The sequence below is a fragment of the Corvus kubaryi genome, unplaced genomic scaffold (assembly GCF_017639235.1).
Source record: "Corvus kubaryi isolate FWS band 111438036 unplaced genomic scaffold, C.kubaryi_AGA036_p1.0 37398, whole genome shotgun sequence".
NCBI lineage: Eukaryota > Metazoa > Chordata > Aves > Passeriformes > Corvidae > Corvus > Corvus kubaryi.
In genome coordinates this window covers 41949646-41970724 of record NW_024581137.1, presented here as the reverse complement: position 1 = coordinate 41970724, position 21079 = coordinate 41949646, and the positions used below count along the sequence as shown (strand labels likewise).

The following is a 21079-nucleotide window of genomic DNA, read 5'->3' as shown; positions in this document are numbered from 1 at the left end:
GATAAAAGCTTTTTTTAAGTAAGGTAGACAATAAGTTTTTTCTATTGGTTAACCGTTTCTCAAGTCTTGAAAAAAACCTAGGTTTTTTCCCAAGAAAAAAAATTAACTGCAGTATGTATGCATGAGCAGAATTTTCCTGCTTTAACAATGCGGAAAACTGTCTGCAGTAAACTGATAGTTAACTGTGTCACTCAAGAACAGTCTGCACAGTTCATAGGAAGCTGAGTCCTTTGCAATGACAGCAAGTGTAGCAACAGTGTGTTTATCTAAGAGGAGTTTGGGTGACTTCGTTTTTGACCAAAATTCTACCACAAGTCAAGATCACTAAGAAAACTACGAAGCTCATCAGATGCAGGTTTCAAAAATATATCAGGTTGCTTAAGTCTTGCTGGAAGTATCTGAAGCATGGTGTGAGTACATGCCGTGAGGCACTCCAAAATCCCATTCTGAAGATGATCCAGCCTGAGCCCTGGCTGGAGCACATCGGGACTCTCAGCTCATATGCTTGGCACACCTTTCTGCAGAAATCAAACTCTGGAAAAGGTAATTCACACACCCGGCAATCACTGCTCAATTCCAGTCTATCAGTTTAGAGATAATTTTGTCTGTGGGTAAGCTAGAAGATGGGGGTAATAGTATTTATATTACCTCACATGATATGGGAGTACGTGGCACCTTCCAAGATAAGCCTGTCAGATCCCTCACAGAATAGGCCAGACCAGATGCTTTGAAATCAAAATGCTGTGTATTTATCTGATTGCATATATCTAATTGTGCTTAATGCTACTAGAGGCATTTTTCAGATACTGTACAGTCCTCTGAATGTAGTGATAAGAAATGGTGTGGGAACCCAGAGTGCAGAGAATATGTCTCTGCCTGTTTTGAGGGGTTTCACCCCCCTGAACAACACAGCTTTTGACCTCTGTCCGTGGGAAAAACTGCCTACTATTAGAAAAGAACTAGAAACTACAGTAGTGTAAATTAGGTGACAGACTACTATGTAAGATTGTCACAGGGTGAAAAATTTAGAAGTTTTGGGTTTGTTAATGTAGTAAATAGATAAAAGCAAAAAACATCAAAATGGATTATTGTTGTTCTCCAAACCTTCTTCTTCTTCTACTCCTCCATATTCTGCAGTACAAGTAGTTTGGGATGATTGGACAAAGAATTCTGCAGTTCCTGGCTGTGTCATTAAATAATTGGTAGAAAAGTAAAAATAATGTACATTTTTAGTAACCATTGGCTAATTTATCTTTAAAAAGGCCATTAATCTTGATAATTAGGCTTTCTCCTGCATTCCCTGTTTTGTGCTATGTCTGGATCATGCTAGTGACTCTTTTTCTCTGATAAGACTTAATAAACACCTATCAAGAAGCAGCGAAGGCTGAGAGTCCCGTTTGTCTCTGGAACTCCTGGCAAGGACTTTAAAAACTCTCTCCCATCAGGAGAGGTTTGATTACAGCATGGTCAGTGTCAAAACAGGAATGAATGAATGAAGCCGTGCTCTGTTTATGCCTGGATTTGATACAGCTTCTGCCACTTCACATGTGGGAAAGGGAATTCACAGCCAGTCTGTCATGAGAATGGTGCTGCCTGGTTACAGTCCCCAGGCTCCTCACTTCAAGGTTTTCTGTGCCTCCCAATACACCCTGATCTTCCTTCTCTTGCTCCAGCATCAGTTTCTCAATCTCTCTCCTGGAAAGAGCTCCTTCCCATTCCCCTCTCTGCAACCTCCCTCTGCTCCCACCAGGTATATTATGCCATGTTCCACCAGCCAGCTAAACTTCTGGGCCTCACCACTTCCCTTCCCAAACACAATGGGAAGAAGCACCAGTTCAACTCATCAGCATTGCCTAACAGGATGCTCTACTCAGCAGAGAAAGATCCAAAAACTGCAGCCATAGACCTGAAAGAACTGGGAATGGATGCAATGCTACCATCATCTGTCATATGCAAGAAAAAACAAATATCTCCCTGCTATTTTAATTTGACAGACAACATCATTCAGCCAACCATCTACCCCTTTTCATGTTTTAAGTCTGGGGGAGGGAAAACCAGAAGCAAACAGAATTGACCCAGATGAACTTAAATGCTCAAGTTAAGACAGCTAACTAGGATGAAAGGAATTTTTGCAAAGGTTTTCTTCTTTGAAGAAAACATTGATAACCAAGATTAGCTCCTGCACAACAGACTCATTTAAATTTTTAGTCTTAGAAGCAAAGATGCTGTAGCTAAGCAACCTGGCTTTTCCTCAAACTGAAAGTTGGTTTCCACAGCACCTTGTTTATCACTGAGAACTCTGACAAACCTCTACCTTATTTTATGTAACAGTGTCTGGGGGAGTGCCAGATTAGATTTGGTTTACTGTCATAAGGGGACTTTTCCCATGAATGCAGATGATGCAGTTATTTTTAAAATAGCATCCAAAATGTTCTTTGTGTCTACTGCAAGCTCTTCAAATACCCTGAGCTCTTGGAGAGAACAGATACACCTGTCTGCTTCTGAATCCAAGAAGTGCTGGCTATGTTTCCTTTACCTGCATACTGAAATGAGCCACTGCCCTTTCTGCCTTAGATTTCCCCTTCAGCCCAGGAATCGATATAGCATTTAGAATCTGTTTTCTATCACTAAAGATGTTTTAAGACAATGCTCTCTGCTCTGGTTGGGTACTTCTCTTGTCCTGTCTTAGATGCAATCTGTAGCTTCAAGAATGATTATTATTTCCAAATTAGAATCTAACTATAGTCCATAAACCCATTCACTCAGACTGAATCACCAAACATCTTTCCTTTCTAATTCTTCTAATTCTGACTGCACTTTTCCTAATGGATAGGACAGAAAATACATGCAAGTAATAAGCAAAATCAATGACACCGAATATGACCCACTGGGTTATAACTTCAGATGCTAATCTCTTGCCATGCTTCCCCTCCCACAGACTGTGCATATTAATAGCCTTTTCCCAGTCTGACAAGGGCACTGAAAAGCATTTGCTTGAAAAACCTGGAAAGCATTAGGTTCCCCCCCCCTCCCAACTCAGTCCCCATTACAAATCTATCTTTAATCAGCCCCCCCCACCTTGTTCAGTTGCTTGTAACCCTGCATGCAGTATAATAAAATATGATGGTCCCAAATGTTTTGCTAAACAATGGAAAAAATATTTTGGCTGTACTGCTCATTTGTTTTCCCTTCTCAAATGGTTTTGTGTTTGTGCTGAATAAATACACACACAGTAGGCCTATGCATCCTTCTACAAACACAGATATGCAGACACTGTATACAGACAGCAGTGCAGCTTTCTTGTTTACTCTGCCTCCCTCATTTCCTCTAGATATTTTTGCACGCTGTCATTTGTGGAATACTGTTGAAACCCAAAGGGATCTCAGCTGAGCCTGTCTCACATTGCAAGCTGCTGGCAGGCTCATTAAGGCTGGGGGAGCAGTGTGGAGTCTGCTGCCACTGCTCACAGACTGATGCTGCTGGCTGGAAGGATTCAGCCAAGCTCAAGGGGCCACACCAGCTGATTTCTTCAGACGCTCCTCAGCCTTGACATTATTGTTGGCATCTCAACAAGGACTCTAAAGTTGTTACTAAAAGTGCCAGCAGCTGCTGTCAGCTTCTTGGAGAGGAAATCCAATATAATAAAAGTCTTCAAGGATTTCAAACAGGGTAAAAGTGCATGTTTTCTTACTCCTATAACCAGCCTTGACTGTATATTGTACAATGAAATTCCTGTACAATGAAATTACTTTGCATTTGTTACTGGGTAGCTACACTTCTTCTGTTTGTTAATTTCAGAATTGTCTGCATCATTTTATGATCTACCCAACTTCATTATTTCTAACTCTGCAGATATTACCTGTCATACTTGTTGCAGCCCCAGAGAACCCATATCTCTTGCCCAATAGCTTTTGGGGAAGCTGTTGCCTATTTCAGAGTCAAGGTAAAAGGCAGGAAGCAGAACACAGCTCTCTCACACATAAGTAATGCCTGGCCATCAGCTTCTTTGTGGCCGATCCAGTTACAAAAAAAAAAAAAAAAAAAAAAAAAGGAGATAAAAAGTCACAACTGAAATAGACATTAGTCATAGCTGTGATTTGGCTTTCCGGTGTTAAGTATCACCTAACTTCCTGCATAATTAGGCTGAGCAGTGTCCAGTTACCCTGAGGTTAAAGGAGGGTACTCTTGTTCTTCCAGCTCATCTAGGCTGCTATGAAATCAGGGATGTATGCTTACTGTCCACAAAAGAGAAGAAATTGGGTAAAAATTTCACTACAAACTAGGAATTTGGTAGTTGAATTAAAATGGGGAATCCAAAGTTCTCGGTGCTTGTTTTTGTTTTGTACTTAAGGGCACCATACATAAAGCAAGACATTTAAGAGCCACCAATCCTAAGGCAGAACACCCAAAGGACAGAAGGTAATTAAAAGGAAGATTAGTATGTCTCAGCATTTTGCCTATTTGAGTCATAATATTCTTAAATCACTCAACCACACACTATTTTCTGCCAAGCAAGGACTAGCACTACTATTCCATCAAAATCAGGTTGCTCTTGATGACCTTCCAAAGACAAATCTCAGTGTCACAGCTAGCATCATCTCCTAGTGCTGCTGTGTCAGACTATGTGAAGGCAACACACTACTTTCAACAACAGTCTCAATTTTCTGGTAGAAGTTGGATGCCACCCATGCCTTCCCTTTTTTCTGTCTAGCACACACAGACCACTGGCTAAATGTTTCCATTCACTGTAATGCACCTCCATCTCCCTCATTTCAGCCAACTTTTTATTTAGAAAACAAACACTTCAGAACAGCACAGAAAGTAGGAGAATTTGTCTGCTATGTGTCTAGTAGATTTTAGCCACTATAAAATTTACTGAAATATAAAACAAAGAAGCATTTTGATTAATCCGTTACTTTGGTTTTCTCCTCTTATTCTTTCATTAAGTCACTCTCTATGTTTTCAAGCATTAGGGAAGAAGGGAGTTGTATTTCTGAAATATTTGAATATTCTGAAATATTGATCTTTATGCCTTTGGTTTAATGGTATTGGTAGCCTGGCCACATGGTATGGGCTATGCAGTAAACACTTTCAGAGCCAAATCAGAAATTCACTATGGCAAAGACTCACCAAACAGTCTGCACAAAGTCTATGCTGCAGTGTACACTCAAGTCACCTAACAAAACTAAAGCAAGCAAGGAAGGTCTAACTTAACAAGAACTGGTAATCCAGAGATCTCCATTCTCTTCCTACTCTGCTAGAGACAGACTTTGTAAATGGGGGCAGAGCATTCCACCATCAGCAGGTGTTTTTTTTAACTGCTCCTAGGTATGTAAAAGAGAGCACAGGAAATATGATTTCATTAGCATTTATAAGCAAAACTGTGTGGAAAACATTGTTGCACAACTATATAAGTTATCCCTATTCTACACAGTGGATTCCAAAGGAACAAGTATGAAAAGCAGCACGTGGGAACTTCTCCGGGGTTCAGCTGTGGTAGTTTCTTAGTTGCTGGTACAGTGCTGTGTTTTGGATTCTCTATGAGAGTAACATTGACAGCAACAGCCAAAACATCAGTGTGTCAAGCAATGCTTACATTAAGTCAAGGACTTTTCAGTTTCCCATGCTCTGCCACTGAGGAGGTGCACAAGAAGCAAGCAGAGCCAGGACAGCTGACCTGAGCCGGCCAAAGGGATATTCCACACCATGGAACATCAAGCTCAGTATATAAGCTAGGAAGAGCTGGGTAGGAGGGGTCACTTGTGGTGGGGAACAGGACAGGCATCGATCAGCAGGTGGTATTGTGCATCACTGGTTGTTCTTGGGTTTCATTTTCCTTTTTTATTTCTCCATCATTTTAGTAATAGTATATTTTATTGTCATTGTTATTATATTTTATTTTGTTTCCATTATTAAACTGTTCTTATCTCAACCAACCAGTTTTATCTTCTTTCCCCAGTTCTCTTCCCCATGGCAGTGAGGGCAGGGGAAATGAGTGAATGACTGCATGGTACTTAGTTGCCAACTGGGGCTAAACCACAAGAGACCTAAGACTGGGTTTTTTTCCCTTTTACTCTTGGCTGCAGAAACACAACTTACAATCCCACCCCTCTGCTGAAATATTTTGCTCATAAGACATTAGGAGGAGGAGCACTTGTCAAAGTATATAATCACATTTGGGATAACTAGAATATATTAAAAAACAAGCTTTACCAGATCACATGGGAAACAATATTTTCTTCCAGGAAGAAACATGAGCTATTTAAAAAGTATTCCCTCAAATTCAGAAGTCAAGAAGTACTTGACAAAGAAAAACATTTTTCCACATACAGAAATATTTAGTCGTAAGTCAGTCTTTGATAAGAGACTTCATTTCTCATTTCAAGAAAAAAAAATCAAAGTGAAAATACAAAAAAAAAGTTTACAAAAATTCGGAGTTCTTCTTGCTCAAATATGTTAGCAGCTGAATTCATCAAAACCAACCGTTTTCCTAAATTTAGACTTGGCTTTGATAAATTGGCATTTTACAGCAAATTAGGCAAACATCTCCCAACTTCTGGTAGACAAATGTCAACTTTCCCTACATTTTAATTGTCCTTTCCAAAAGCACAGAAGCTCACAAGGTGCTTACTCTCACAGAAAACAAATGGGTGCCTTGGAAATCACGTGGCAGAATTTACATGGCAGAATTAAAAGAAAAATCAAAATGTATTTTGTTTTAAAAGTTTCACTGAACACATATGACTTCCCAGGCAGAATGATCTATGATTTGCTGACAGATGGAACCAGACACAGACCTTCAGAAGAAAGGGGAAGCAGGAAGGAGCTGAGCACAAACATTTTAGCCAGCTCTGTCAAAATGTTGGCATTTCTACTAAGAAGGAATTACAGTATCCAATTCTGCCTGTTATTCTGTATCACTCTATCAAAAGATCATGTTTTTCTGAATAATTACTACTAGCATTTCAGCTACTTCTATTATATTTTGTAAAGCTGTCCAAGGAAAGTGACACTGACATTAAAAGCCTATTTTGATTTTGGGTGCAAAATAATTGTTAGACTTGAAAAGCAGAACCTCATAAATCATTTCATTGGTAATCTTCTTCCCTGTAACTGTTATCTCTTCACAATAACTTAGCTTCTGTTTTATTTAACACCAATAATTCTGAAATGCAGGCAGTCCTGAAACTCATGTATTCCACAACACCTCGCACAGAAAGATTTCTTCAGCCCTACAAACCACATTTAATGTCTATAAAATAAATAACATCTATACTACAGAACACTACTCAGTGTAAAGATTTGTTATTGAAGTGAGGCCCCTTAGGGACAGACGTACCTCAGAATTGTTGAGATGACACCTGTGCGTCCCTGAGAACCATCCCTCGCTCGAACACTGGTCAATGTCCACCTTCTGCAGATTGATGTCGACTTTGACAACACCTCTGAAAACAGAGAGAAACAGCCTTGAACATAACTACAGAAATAGGTTAAACTTTTTTATGATGCTGTAGCCTGAAAAGCAGAACTACATCTTTCTTCTAAACATGGAATTTGATAAAATGTCTAAAACCAGAGAAGTTTTGTGCTCCCAGAGCCATCATCACAGACACATATTCTTATTTTAGACTTTACTGAGATGTATTATGACAAGAGCTCAGTAAATCTAACACATTAAGAGTAGGGTGGCAGTTAAGAACAAGTTATATGTTCAAACAGTGTAATGCCCTTCACATTTTAGAGTGCAGCAAAGACCCAAAATAAATACAGTGAAAGACCTGCACTACTTTTTCTGAAGCCAGCAACCTTCCCAGCCAAATCTGAGAGCAAGGAACCAGGCACTGCACCTCACTCCATGTCCAGCAAAAACTACATTCTCCCCTTTGCTCCAGGGAATCCTATTTGCCAAAACAACTGGCAAAAGCCTTTTTTTGTACTCTCCCCAGTGGCAACCCAGCCTCCAGAGACATTCAGGCCTCTTCTCTGCAACTCAACATCCTCCTCCAGCAAACATCCAAGCCCCTCTCCCCACACCTCTGCCAGCTGGCCCTGCAATAAAACCTGATACAACATCAGAAAGTTGCACAAGCCAGCAACAGACCACTGATGTCTGTGAAGCAAAAAAAAAGTTTCCTACACACACAGGTCCTGAAGGACTGTCTGAATTGTGTAAGTCCTACACCAAGTCGTCTCCAGGTTTCATCATCAACAATTTACCTCAAAAATTCTTTTGAAAGAAAACCTAACAAGCCAATTTCAAAGCTGACACACTATTTTATAAAAAACTTGAAAATTATCAGAAGAAAGGTACAAGACTGTAGTTGTATATCTTAAAAAAAAAAAAAATCCTTCAAAGATTTACATATTCTTCAGAATGATATAGGACATTTATAGCATCATTTTTTGAGTGTGTGTCATCTATGACTGCTTTGCTGCGGTCCAGACTTGACAAAAATATCAATATCCAACTTCGAGGTGCTAAATCATTACACAAACTCATTCATAGTGGATGAATGCTCTGAGTTGATTTCTTAAATCTAGAATACCATTCCTTTCAAGTCAATAATTTCAACCACTCGGGACAGATATTTTCATTTCCACAGTCTGGACTTCTACAACTACAAACACCATCATCCCTTCTTTCAGGCTGCAAACTAACAAGGGCATGGCCCAGCCTCTATCTCAGAAACACCTCGCTCACCTCAAAGCATGTTCCCTTGTGGAGATCTGTTTACCCCCTGCTTTTCCTATCCCATATTGTTCACCCCCCCCACCCCACTTTCCCTTGCCCATAGCCCTGGCCACTCCCTCGAGTTCTGCCTATTGGTTCCTGTACCCCAACCCCACCCATGTACCGCCCCTGCAATCTGACAAAACCCCCCTGCACCCGGATCACGAGGTCTCTCTGCCTCTGGGGGCCACCGGGAGAAGATGTAACCATTAAAAGTCCTCTGAAACCCTTATATAAGGAGAGACCCTTCTCACCTCCTTTGCCATCAGTGGTTGTAACGCTGATAGCTGCCAGAGCAAAACCGTGGAGCCGTCTGAAATGGACTACGGAAGGGCGACAATGGTCGCACTGCCCTAAGCAGCTCTGCTGAGCTCTCAGGGAAAGCTGCAGCTTGCTAAACTAAACCTAGCACTACAACAAATGGTGCCCAATGCGTGGCATCTGAGAAGAGGTGCCCAGGAGAGCACAGTTGCCTTTGGGAAGCCAGTTCCCCGACGCAAAGCTCACATTTCAGCGAGATGACTGAAGGGACAGCCATTAGCTCCTTGAGAAAAGTAGCGGTTTTGAAAACAGGTCAGCTGGACAGCAATGTACCACGCTGAGTGCCTTAAGTTGATTCTCTGTTCTGGCAAGCCCTGAAGAGGAGCCTGGATGGTCTGGTATGAGAGTGGGAGACTCTTTGTGCTGGTAAGCTTCAGAAGGGAGCCAGGAAATGGCCTGGTTCAGAGGATCATTTTTTCTTTTTAGTTTAATCCTTTTGCCTCGGTTTGGGTGGAGGGTTGGGGGTGGGTTCTTGTTGAGGTGAAGGAGGTCATGCCTCATGTCAAGCCCCCACAAGAAAGAACCCATCCCTAACAAGAGAAGATGCAAGTTCAGTGCCCCCAGTTTGGGAGTTAATTTTAGCAGTGCATGGGGGGTCCTTGCATGTGAGAGATAAAAAGAACTAGCTTTTGTTTTGTTTCACTCAGTCATCTGGAAACAGAAACCTCTGATCCTCTCCCTCTGACCTTCAGGAGAGATCGGAAAATGTTCTGACCATTCCATGTCTCCCCTGTCCCCTCACTGAGCTAGGGCTGATCACCCTGGCCCGGGAGCTCCCCCTAAACCCTAATCCCAATCCCCCAAAACTCCCACCATGTTGGTTCTAAGTAGCAGCCAAGATGGCCACGACCGCATGTTTGGCTCCGCCATGTTGCCTTCTCCTTCTTGTACTCCATATCTTCCCGCGTCCGCAAAAACCCTTGGCCCCTCCTTAACCCCACCCCCTGCATCGCTCAGTATTGCTGCATTGGTCCCTTCCCATCCCCCCCTCAAAACGCAAAGTGCCTTTGTGCCAAGTCCCTGCACTGCAGCAGCGCACGTGCCCCCAGCAGCCCCTCCCCCCACCACCAGGGGTTCCATTCCGGCCATGGAACCCCGCCTTGGGCTACAGGGGCTGCCGCAGCGGCCTCTTCCCTCCTGGCAGCAAGTCCTGTCCATGTTCACACCCCGCTTCACTGGCGAACCCATCCCATCCCTGTCTCAACCCCTCCCTCCCCTCTCCACCAGTTTCTTGCTTCCTGAACCCGGAAGTGCACGCGGCTCCAGTCCAGCACCAGTGCCACATGGCCTGCCACGGTCCTGCCCCACGCCACCCCTCCCCCCTGCCAGCCGGCTCAGACTGCAGCGTGAGAGCAGCACCCGTGCCAAAAAGAAAAAAAAAAACCAACCTCACCAAAAAGCAACCACACCCAAAAAACCAACCACACCCAAAAAACCAGGACCGGCTCGGCTGCAAGTAGTATCAGTGCGGGAGCGGCAGTTGCGCTGGGGAAAAGCCCCGGCCTGGGACCGGATCCGCAGGGCAGGCCCAGCCCAGGGACCCTGAGACCCGGGCTGCCTCGAGGGTATCAGCAGCTCCGCACGCCACACAGAGTGGGAGCAGTGGCATAGCCTCCCCTGTTCGCCACCCTGCATGGACCAGAAGTGAAACTAACAGCAACCAGAAAGATGCCATCCTAGCAGACCCAGCAGAAGAAAGAATGGGATAAGGTACAAAAGCAGCTGCTGTGTGAGAACCCAACCAGCACCAATCTCCAAAGTCAACAACAACCAGCTGCCTCATCATTTTAAATTTATCTATTTTGCATTGTTTTACCATTTTTTCTGTTGTATGCCCTTCCCTTTTCAACTTAATATGAAAGGGGGAGATGTGGTGAGCTGTTTACCCCCTGCTTTTCCTATCCCATATTGTTCACCCCCCCCACCCCACTTTCCCTTGCCCATAGCCCTGGCCACTCCCTCGAGTTCTGCCTATTGGTTCCTGTACCCCAACCCCACCCATGTACCGCCCCTGCAATCTGACAAAACCCCCCCGCCACCCGGATCACGAGGTCTCTCTGCCTCTGGGGGCACCGGGAGAAGATGTAACTATTAAAGGTCCTCTGCAACCCTTAGGGAGAGACCCTTCTCACCTCCTTCACCGTCACTGTGTTGTAGAGGTGATAGCTGGCCAGAGCAAGAGTGCAGAGCCATCCAAAAACTACTCTGGGAGGACAGAATGGCTGCCCTGCCCCAAGCAGCTGCACTGAGCTCTCAGGGAAAGCTACAGCTTGCTAAACTAAACCTAGCACTACAACATTCCCTCTTTTAATTAATGCTCATAACACAATAATAGTAACAAGATAGCTACAGAGTCATATTTGAGAGGGAACAAACAAAACAAAATTAGAACAGGCATAAGAGTGAGCTTGATCAAAACCAGGACAATACTGTTCCCTCATACCTGACCCCAGTACAACAAGAGTCCACAACAGCTAAATTTGGACATTCGTCTTCAGACATGCTATATAGTAATTGGAGAAGCACAACTACATCATGTAAGTGGTCAGAAGAATGCATTAGAAAATTACATAAAACAGACAGTAGGAAGTTAGACAGTACAGGAGCACTTCACCCCCCTCAGTCTCCTGCCTAGAATCTCAACAATCTAATGCTGGGCACATTTAGAAATTACCTGAAATATTTAAGTGCTGGTTCTAGGAAGTTCAATTAGCACACATCACACTTCTAGAATATTCTGGTATATTTTTAGTTTACAGCTTTGTGCCTTCGCACACTTGTTTTGAACAGCAGTTTTCCCAGGGACTGCTCAAACCATACTTCTATCCCAAGAAACTGTTTCTTCCATGTTTCAGGTGAGCAATAACCTTAAGAGGAAAAACTGCCATACTGCACAGATTATCTCTTTAAAATGTTGATATCAGTGGATTACAAATTTAGCCTGGCAAGACAGATGCCCAAACCAGTAGAGGTAACAGATTACTTATCTGGTCATGTGCAGATCCCATCAGGTAGGTTTCTAGTATCTTCTGGACCTTTACAAACAAATATTAGTGTGTGGGCTGAGGACAGGACCTGTTCTGCAAGTGAATAATCTCCCCATGGCTGCACAGAGGCACAAAGCAGGAGCAGGACCAACACTACTCCTTGCTCTCCTAATTCATGTTATACACCAGTCACATCAGCAAAGCTATCAAGGATTAGCATCATCCTGACTACTCTAAAGAAATCAGTAGGAAAAGCAGTGATGATTGAACTTCAGTAGAAATGCAACCCATTCACGTGGGAGACCTCAAGCACCTTAGGGAAGAAGGCTTAATTTCCTTTACACAGGAAGTTTTTCCCTTGTGTACATTTTGTACACAAGGGAAACTAACTGGTAGGAGAGGAAACTCACCTTTCCCTCCTCAAACACTTCTGCAAAGAGAAGTACAGATTACAAATAAAGGACAAACTAATCACTGCCAGAAGAGAAGAAACACCTTTAAGAGTTTGCTGTGTGGTATCACGAGCAAGCCCTGTAGGAGCAGTGTGTCAGTAAAAGAATATAAATATTTTCAAAAGAAAACTTACCTAGAGGTTACTTTGAGAAAGACAACACACACAAGCCAGAGAAATTAGGGTCAGTAAGAGCACTGAGAAAGCATTTGAGTATGGCCTTGTACCAGAAGTGCTGCAATTTGGAGAATTCATGGCATGTTCTAGTGGGACAAACATCAGAATGCATAGGAGTATATTAACACTCAGAGCCACGTACTGGAAAGAAAGGAAAATACTTCTGGACTTCTTACATCAGAATTGATTAAAGAACTTACATCCTTTGAAAGCTCTTTAATACAATTATTTTGTTAATAATAGATGCAAAAATCAGATTCATTCAGCAACTGTCATTGGAAGAAGCTTCTTGTGATCATTCAGTCCAATCACCTGCTCAAAGCAGGCTCCGTTAAGTTCGGGGTTTTTTATACCTTCAATAATGGAGACTTCACCATCTCTGGGAAACCTGATCTAGTGACTGACCAAACACAGAGTGTCAAAAAAGAAATTTTCTGATGTTAAATGAAATTTCTTGTATTTCAGTTTGTGCCTCTTGGGCTTTCCAGCCTTTCATTGAATAAGGCTGAGAAAGGTCTGTCTCTCTCTCCTTTACCCATTTTCACTGGGTACTTACACATAAAATGCCCCTGAAGCCTTTTCTCCAGGCTGAACAGTCCCAGCTCACTCAACCCTTCCTTGCTCCAACTATCTGCGTGGCCCTTCACCAGATTTGCTTCAGTACATCCATGTCTCCTGTGCTGAGGAGCCCAGAAGTGAACCTTGCACTCTTGATAGAGCCCCACCAGGCTGGGTAAAGAAGAAGGACCACTTCCCTCAACCCACTGGCAAAACTTCCTCTCACAGACCAGGAGGCTGTCAGCTTTCTTTGCCACAGGCACACACTGGTGATTCATGTCAAACTGGTGCCCACCAGGAGTATAGTAAAGTGACTGACTTCCAATTGGACACCAGTCATCCACACACAGAAGGCTGCTCAGTTGGTTAAACACTATTTCCCCCTCAGAAATCCATGCTGACTACTCCCAATCACACTCCTCCTCTTCATGTGTTCCAGAAGAGGTTTTCACAACTATTTCCTCCATCACCTTCCCAGGGACTGAGGTGAGGCTGATCAGCCTGTAGTTATTGGAAGATATCAAGTACCTTGGATTTCTCAATATCCTTTGTCACAAAGCACACTTTTCCATTCAGCAGTAAAGACCTTGGAAAAGACCTTTTAAGATCACTGAGTCCCAACCATTAACTAAGCACTGCCAAAGTCACCACTAAACCATGTCTTTAAGTACCACATCTTTTAAATACCTCCAGGGATGGTTACTCAACCCTGGCAGCCTGTTCCAATGCATGACAATCCTTTCAGTGAAGCAAGTTTTCCTAACATGCAATGCAAAACTCCTCTGGCACAACTTGAAGACATTTCCTCTTGCCCTATTGGTTGTCACTTGGTAGAAGAGACCAATCCCCACCTCTCTACAACCTCCTTTCAGGTAGTTGTAAAGAGCAATAAGGTCTCCCCTGAGCCTCCTCTTCTCAGGCTAAACACACCCAAGCTCTCTCAGCTGCTGCTCCTCATAGGACTTGTGCTCCAGACCCTTCACCAGCTCCATTGTCCTTCTCTGGACTTGCTCCAGCCTCTTTAATGTCTTTCCTGCAGTGAGGGGCCCCAAAATTGAACACAGGATTTGAGGTACAGCCTCACCAGTGATGAGTGCAGGGGAACGATCACTTCCCTGGTCCTGCTGGCCTCACTGTTGCTGATACAAGATACTCATGATCACAGTCATGCTCAGACAGCGTCTCCATACTCCTCCCAGGTTACCAGGCCCCACTCCCACCTGCACTTTCAATTTATGCTTAAGTTTTGTCAGGATCTCCCTGTTAAGCTATGCAAGCTTGAAAATATTTTCATAATACTTCTTCCAGAAACACTATAAAATTCTACCATTTCAAACTAAATGCATGTTCCTTTTGCTTCTCTTGTACTAAAGCATTTCTTACAAGAGTGTGTGTCTTTCACAAAACCTAATCTTCATGAACTCAGTGCAGACTTTTCTACCTACACTCTTCCCATCTGCAGCACAACCTGAACTTTTGATATGGTTAAGTTGTTCTGGTTTTCCCTTTTCTCAGAGCTTTGTGAGTTTCTGGGGTGAAAATTCACAGCAAGAAGAAACAGGACAGTGCAGAAGCAGGAAAGCACTCTCTCCCAATAGTTACAAGCTGCCATTGGATTTCAACTGTTTCCCCCCATGGTGCGTATTATCCTTTTTTCACTAGACCTCTGCAATAGATGTTTCATAGTAACAATACACTTCTGAAGTAGTACCAGGGTCTGAAACTACTTGAGGATACAGTGCTTTCAAAAGCAAAGTTTCTTTAAGCGTATATGTGGCATTTACAAAAAGTATCATGATGGTACAAGACTTCTACTGTGTTCATTCGAGATCCTTTGCCATTTTAAAACACCATCTCAGACTTGTACCCCACTGCTATTACACAGAGTACACCAATATGTACACGATATATTTTTGAAATTCATCTGTGATTAATACAGTAGCTGGCACAGCCTGTTTAGCCACCCACATTTCCAGTTATTTTTGATTCAGCATTCGGAAAATGGAACATATGGAAGAACACATCCTCCCAGAACGTATATGGACCAACTCCCTGTGTTATATTTATCGAACTAATTGGGAATAATTGTAGTGTTGCTATCTTGGTGGAAGCAATCAAGACAAATATCAAGGGTGTAAGACTAGACTCTGCTTGTCAGCGTAACACATTCATCCACACTGGCAATGCTGCCTGGCTGAACCAAGCCACAGCCATAAGTTAATAACAACATTACTGGTAATTGTGGACCATCTGGCAGGTAAGTATATTTTGTTAATCTCCTTGTAACAATAGATATTTGTTTCCTGCCACAATTTTACAGTCCTTACACACACAAAAGAGGTATTTAAGGATTGCATCTCCATGCTAAACACACAGTTAAGAACGAATTAGTTGAATTATACGTAAGATAATCATTGAAGAATGATGTTATCAAGGATTTTCTGTCAGGTCAGAGGTTTGATTTAAGAGGCTTTAATGCCTGCCTGTATTTCCAGTACTACTGTTTGTTGGCATGCTGCTTGCCTTGAAATCTGTGCCAGAAATTGATTTAAGCTTATTTTCCCAACCTACTAGCTATCTTGATAGTTTCAGTATTTATAATATTTCATTGTAACAACATGTTGTAAAACCTATCTACAGAATATTTTTTTTGCATCTACCGTTACATCATAAAAAAAGCAGAAGGAGCATGTTCTCCTTCTCCTAGTCAGTTTTAAGCCAGAACAGTACAAAATAATAGCCTGCCAGCATTTAAATGGTGATAAACAGCATCCTTGTCCTCTAAGTCTTCAAAAGCTTTTTTGGCACAGAGGTCATCACAGCTCAGCTAAACACGCAGTTTGCCTTCTAAGTTTGTACACTTATTTTTGAGCCCATAAGCATTGTGAGCACTCATAATTAAGGTATAAGGCATGGTTGTCACACACTGAAGTGGGCATCATCCCCCCACATCTAGCCAGCTGCTCAGATTCTTGCTGTCACATTCATTCAGCCCTCCATGCTGTCCTTCATAAGTCCTTATTTACCACAAAACAAGGAGATAAAAACAAGTTCTCTACAGCCCTCAGAAATCTACAAATGCCCACTCCTCTAGACAAATACACACTGTATTTAGCAAAGCCAATGTTTTCAGGGCAGATGCCTTTTTTCTGACCACTCATTTTTGAGGTTGCCACTTTCAATAATATGTCTTCAAATACTGCATACTACCTGACACCTGAGGCTCCTCCAATGTACCATCAACTGAGCATCCAAAAATAATCCTGGTGTCAAATTCACAAATGAGTTTCAGCCATAAGTCATACTGACAAACAGCAGCTCCTGCAGTCTGCTTGCCTTTGAAAGTTAAGATTTAGGATTCTGCATCACTTACACATTGTTAAAGTTGTCACCATGCCTAACCAGCCAGATTCACAAAAGGCTACTGGGACATGACACACAATTTTGACCTGGTCACAGAGTTACCACCAATTCCTTACTAACAGGACAGGCACCTCCCTAATTCCTCAGCCACAGCATGACTGCTGCTCTTCAGCACACACACACTCCTTTCAAAGGAGAACCAGCTTTCACTAAAAATAAACTTAACTGAGGAGTAAGGTAAAGCAGTGTGGGCACATAAATTAGGATTCACCTGCAAAGAAAATCTCTCTAGGCCATTTGAAAAAGTACTACAAGGGCAGAATACTTAAAGCTGAATTCTCTATTGTCTGAAGAATTATTTCAGATTTAAATCTGACTTGAGATTTATGGCATGCAGTGTTGCCTCCCTGGGGATTTCCCTGCAGTTTAGCCAGAGAGTTTCTTAGATACTCGGAGGGGCAGAGATGGTTTGGGGGTTTTTTTGGGGGTTTTTTTTTGTTTTGTTTTTTTGTTGTTGTTGTTGTTGTTTGGGTTTTTTTTTTTGCTTGAGGATGCTCAAGTTTCTGCTAGCATCTTCACTCTGTCACAAAACATCACCTTGTATAGGAATACCAGATGTCAGTGATGGTGGAGTACCACTTACATTAGATTACCCCCATGAAAAAAGGTCTTGGAGCCAAATTCAGGTTACTTTTTTTGAAATGTTTCCATTACCCTCCATGAGGTGAAAGAGGCAGGTAGAAAGAGTCCCAAGGAACAGAGCATGATAGAAGAAAATATGTCAGGAACACAAAGAGCTTTTGAAATAGAAGAATCCTACACAGGAGGGATGGTCTCAGCCTAACTATATCAAATCCTGTGACCCTGAAGATTTATTTAAAGGTAACAAGATCATTTTAAAACTCAAAAGTAAGTGGAAGCCAACCTCAAAAAAAACCCAAAAATGGAAAGGCATAAACCTGGGCAAGGAGGAACATACAAATTACAAGAATGTAAGACAAAACCAGGACATTTTTAGAAACAGCATGTTAAAAGGACAGGCTCTACTAATTAAAAACATTTCAAATACCTCAAAGTGGAAGGCTGAACTAAAATCTCTAACACAATACAAAACCAAGATATAAAGATTGCTCAGAGTAGAGATGGCTTTTGTTAAAAATTAGTTATTTTCATTGCTCTTGAAAGAATCAATGAAACTAAAGTCAGCTTTCACATGCAGGGCAGTTAACAAGCTGGACTTCACAACTCTTTTCTTTGTTTGGCACATTCACAGATGACCACAAATGGATAGCCAGTGACAAAGTCTGTGAGTGATAAAAACACTTAATATAACCCACAACTAAACCTGCCTGACACAGAAAAGATGTAAAAAACACTTTGGGAAATGTTCATTCAAGAATCTGGGATCTCCCAATGAATTTAGATTCACAAAGTGAATCTAAAACCAAAAAATTATGGAACACATAATATATAGATATTATGTAATAAATAAATAGATTATGGAATACAATGCCAAACTACATTGCAGAAGACAAATGCGTTAAAACATGGATTAGAACCATGAAGGTCAGTTTAATCTATACTTATTATCCAGTCATTCAGATAAAGTCTGAAAAACAATTTATTTTTATTGCTTAATATTGGTAAACTGGATATAATCAGGTTAGGAGAACTTGACATTTTTCCTTCAGTACCTGCCAGAAGCTGCTTTTGGAGCAAGGGCTACGGAAACCTTTCATCTGACCTAACACAGCAATACATTTTTTCTTACCCTTAGGAACATTTCTATCTCAGCCCACATTCACAAACAGAAAAGATGACAGTCCTACAGCTGAATCTCAGATAGTAAGGACTGCCACATGTCCATCCCCTTCAAAAGAACTTTGATAACCTGCTGTGCTGGAAGTCAGGCCCAAAGGGGATGGAGGTGGAGAACAGAGGAATTGGAAACAGAAGTTTGACCCAAAAAAGAATAGTTCCTTTTATTGCAACTTAGCACATGCTACGTAATTGCGGACATGAATGCAGTATGTGTTTCAATCCTCTCATGGCCATATTTAACTTTTTTCTTCAAAGACCCACTTCTGTTTCTCCAGTACTGAAGAAAGACGAATCATGGTTCTAAAAAGAAAAATCCCTTATTTATTGTTCCTTTCCTATGTTTCATCAACATCCAGTTTTCTATCCCTATCCATGACCTCATATGAAAAATGCTGGCAGGGACATGACTGATTGCCCAGGGAACACTTACAACATCCTGGGGGTTTCCACAAACAGACAGTAAATCATTAGAAGCTTCTTTGTTTTAACTTCTTTTCAGGAAAAGAAATCCAAGACTTTCAGAAATTCTAGGAAATAAATTATTCGTTTTCATTTTTGAAACCTGTTCTAAATCCACCCACACCTTCAATCATGTTAAGAGCCAGGACATGTTATAAAAAATGTCAACTACACCATTTCAAAATACTTTCCGTATTATACAACTAGTGTCACATCACAATGGCACAAAAAATTAAAAAGCCTCCTTAAACAATTAAAATTAATTTTCTCTTAGCTCAGTACTGAGACTAAAGAGAGATTGGGAGAAACTAAAAAAAGGGGGCTAAAGGAAGAAATTAAAGCATGCTTAAAATAATTGCCCATTTTTAAAATTTCTTTTTTTCATGTCTACATTTGTTTAGGTTTTTTTACCAAGCAATTTAACAGCTGTGAAATATTTAGCAGAATATGAAATTATGTCTAATCCCTAAGAAATTACTTATTTGTCATAAATACTTCTATCTTCATGGTTTAATCTGCCTTTAGTAATGTCTCCTTAACTAAGAGTCCCATCATAGTCCAACACTGGAGTGGTCCAATTGTTAATAGTACAGTGGAAATCACTACATTACACTGCCTTTAGGGAAGAAACAGCTCAATCTAACTGTGCAGTAAAGATTATCTTTGCATCAAGGAATATCTTCCCAATAATTAAGAAGTAGCAAGCTTCTGGAAGACAGAAGATATTAAGATGTAGCACAACCTGGCCAAACTTCAGAATGAAGTCACCTGTAAATGCTCCAGAACAAGATTCCATTCAAAATAAAATAAAATTTAAAAAAAAAAAAAAAAACCAAAACAAAAAACCCCACTCCCAACTTATTCAGCTTGCTGATTGAGTACCTTTCTGCCAAAACAGACATTACTCCATTGGATTCTTCCTAAAAACCTTAAAAAAAAAAGATAGCAAATGCTGTGCTGAATTTGGTGAAAAACTTGCTGGAATGTGGTGGGATGGGGGAAAGAAAGCCAATGCCCTGTATCCTGAAGCCAATCTGACCTCCACAATGAGAAATCATGTGAGACCAATGACCAGTTCCCAAAATGTAGATGTATTACAATACAACATTAAAGAAAATGAGAACAGCACACAAGGGAACATTTTGAACTGCAAAAGCAGCAACTCATTCATCAGAGTTTGGGGATAATTGATGTCATTGCACAAGGCTGAAACAGCGCACATGAATCTGACTAACCACCTTCAAGAAATACTGGGACAGGACTTAAGAAGAGGGACCATGGCAACAGAGAGTTTATGACAGAGACTAAAGAAAGCCACTTTGTGTAGTCTAGTAAACAAAGGTGGAGAAGGGGCCACTGTCTATAAATAAGTCAGGGCAGTAAACACCAGCTAAGAGTGCTAAGTCAGATGGAAGACAGTTCTGGACCAGAAAAAAATGCATGAGAACTGACTGTGAATAAATTCAGGTCAGAAACCAGGAGAAGCTATCCAGCCATTAGGTCTGGCATGCCAGTGAACTGAAGAGTCAAGAGGGAAACCCATCTACTTTAAGATGGGGATTTGTCAGCTGATGACATTAAGTGGGCTTGTGACAGCAGAAGACTGACTCAGTGACCCAAGGAGGACTTTCTTTTTAACTTGTGTGTTCCTATTAGCTGACTATTTGGTCATCTTTCCTCTAGAGTAAGTGATCTTCCCCACTTGTCTCCTGGACTGCTAAAGCAATGAAGACCTCTCATTTCTTCTCTGAGGCCAAGAAAATACTCTAGAGAAAGAATTGTATTTATAAGAATCAGCTTCCCACACTTTCCCATCTTCTCAGTAGGGCTGCAGAGAGGACAGTTGGCTCATTACCTGCCATAAAATATGGTTCATTCTCATCATGTGATAGGCAGCAGCAGAGGAGGGACATGGAAGATCAGCAACAGATGCTACTGGGCTCTACCCCCTGCAGCACTGGAGTAGTAGAGTGATTAGGCACATTAGGTGGTGAATTTCAGCTGCAAACAGCATCAGTTTAGACAGAAGGGATGGTTAACGCCAAGTGACTACTTCTAGTCTCTGGGGATCCTCATTTCTGAATGAGAGCCTACACTGCCTCTTGCAAGCAGGCAGTAGTAATGTTCTCTCCATGCACTTTGGGTGGAAAGACCAGCAGATGTTGACAACAAAATACCAGCAAGCACTGCTAAGAAGCTGCAGACAGCCAG

The 21079-nt window shown here is 41.7% G+C and overlaps 1 protein-coding gene across 2 annotated transcripts in view; it reads right to left on the bottom strand.

The window, feature by feature from the left end:
- GPR158 (G protein-coupled receptor 158) overlaps positions 1-21079 on the bottom strand; it is a 193727-nt gene that overhangs the window by 168240 nt on the left and 4408 nt on the right. For both annotated transcript variants that reach the window (XM_042043253.1, XM_042043254.1), the window contains exon 2: positions 7340-7445. In XM_042043253.1, the coding sequence (XP_041899187.1) occupies positions 7340-7445 (106 nt within the window). The remainder of the gene's footprint in view (positions 1-7339; positions 7446-21079) is intronic.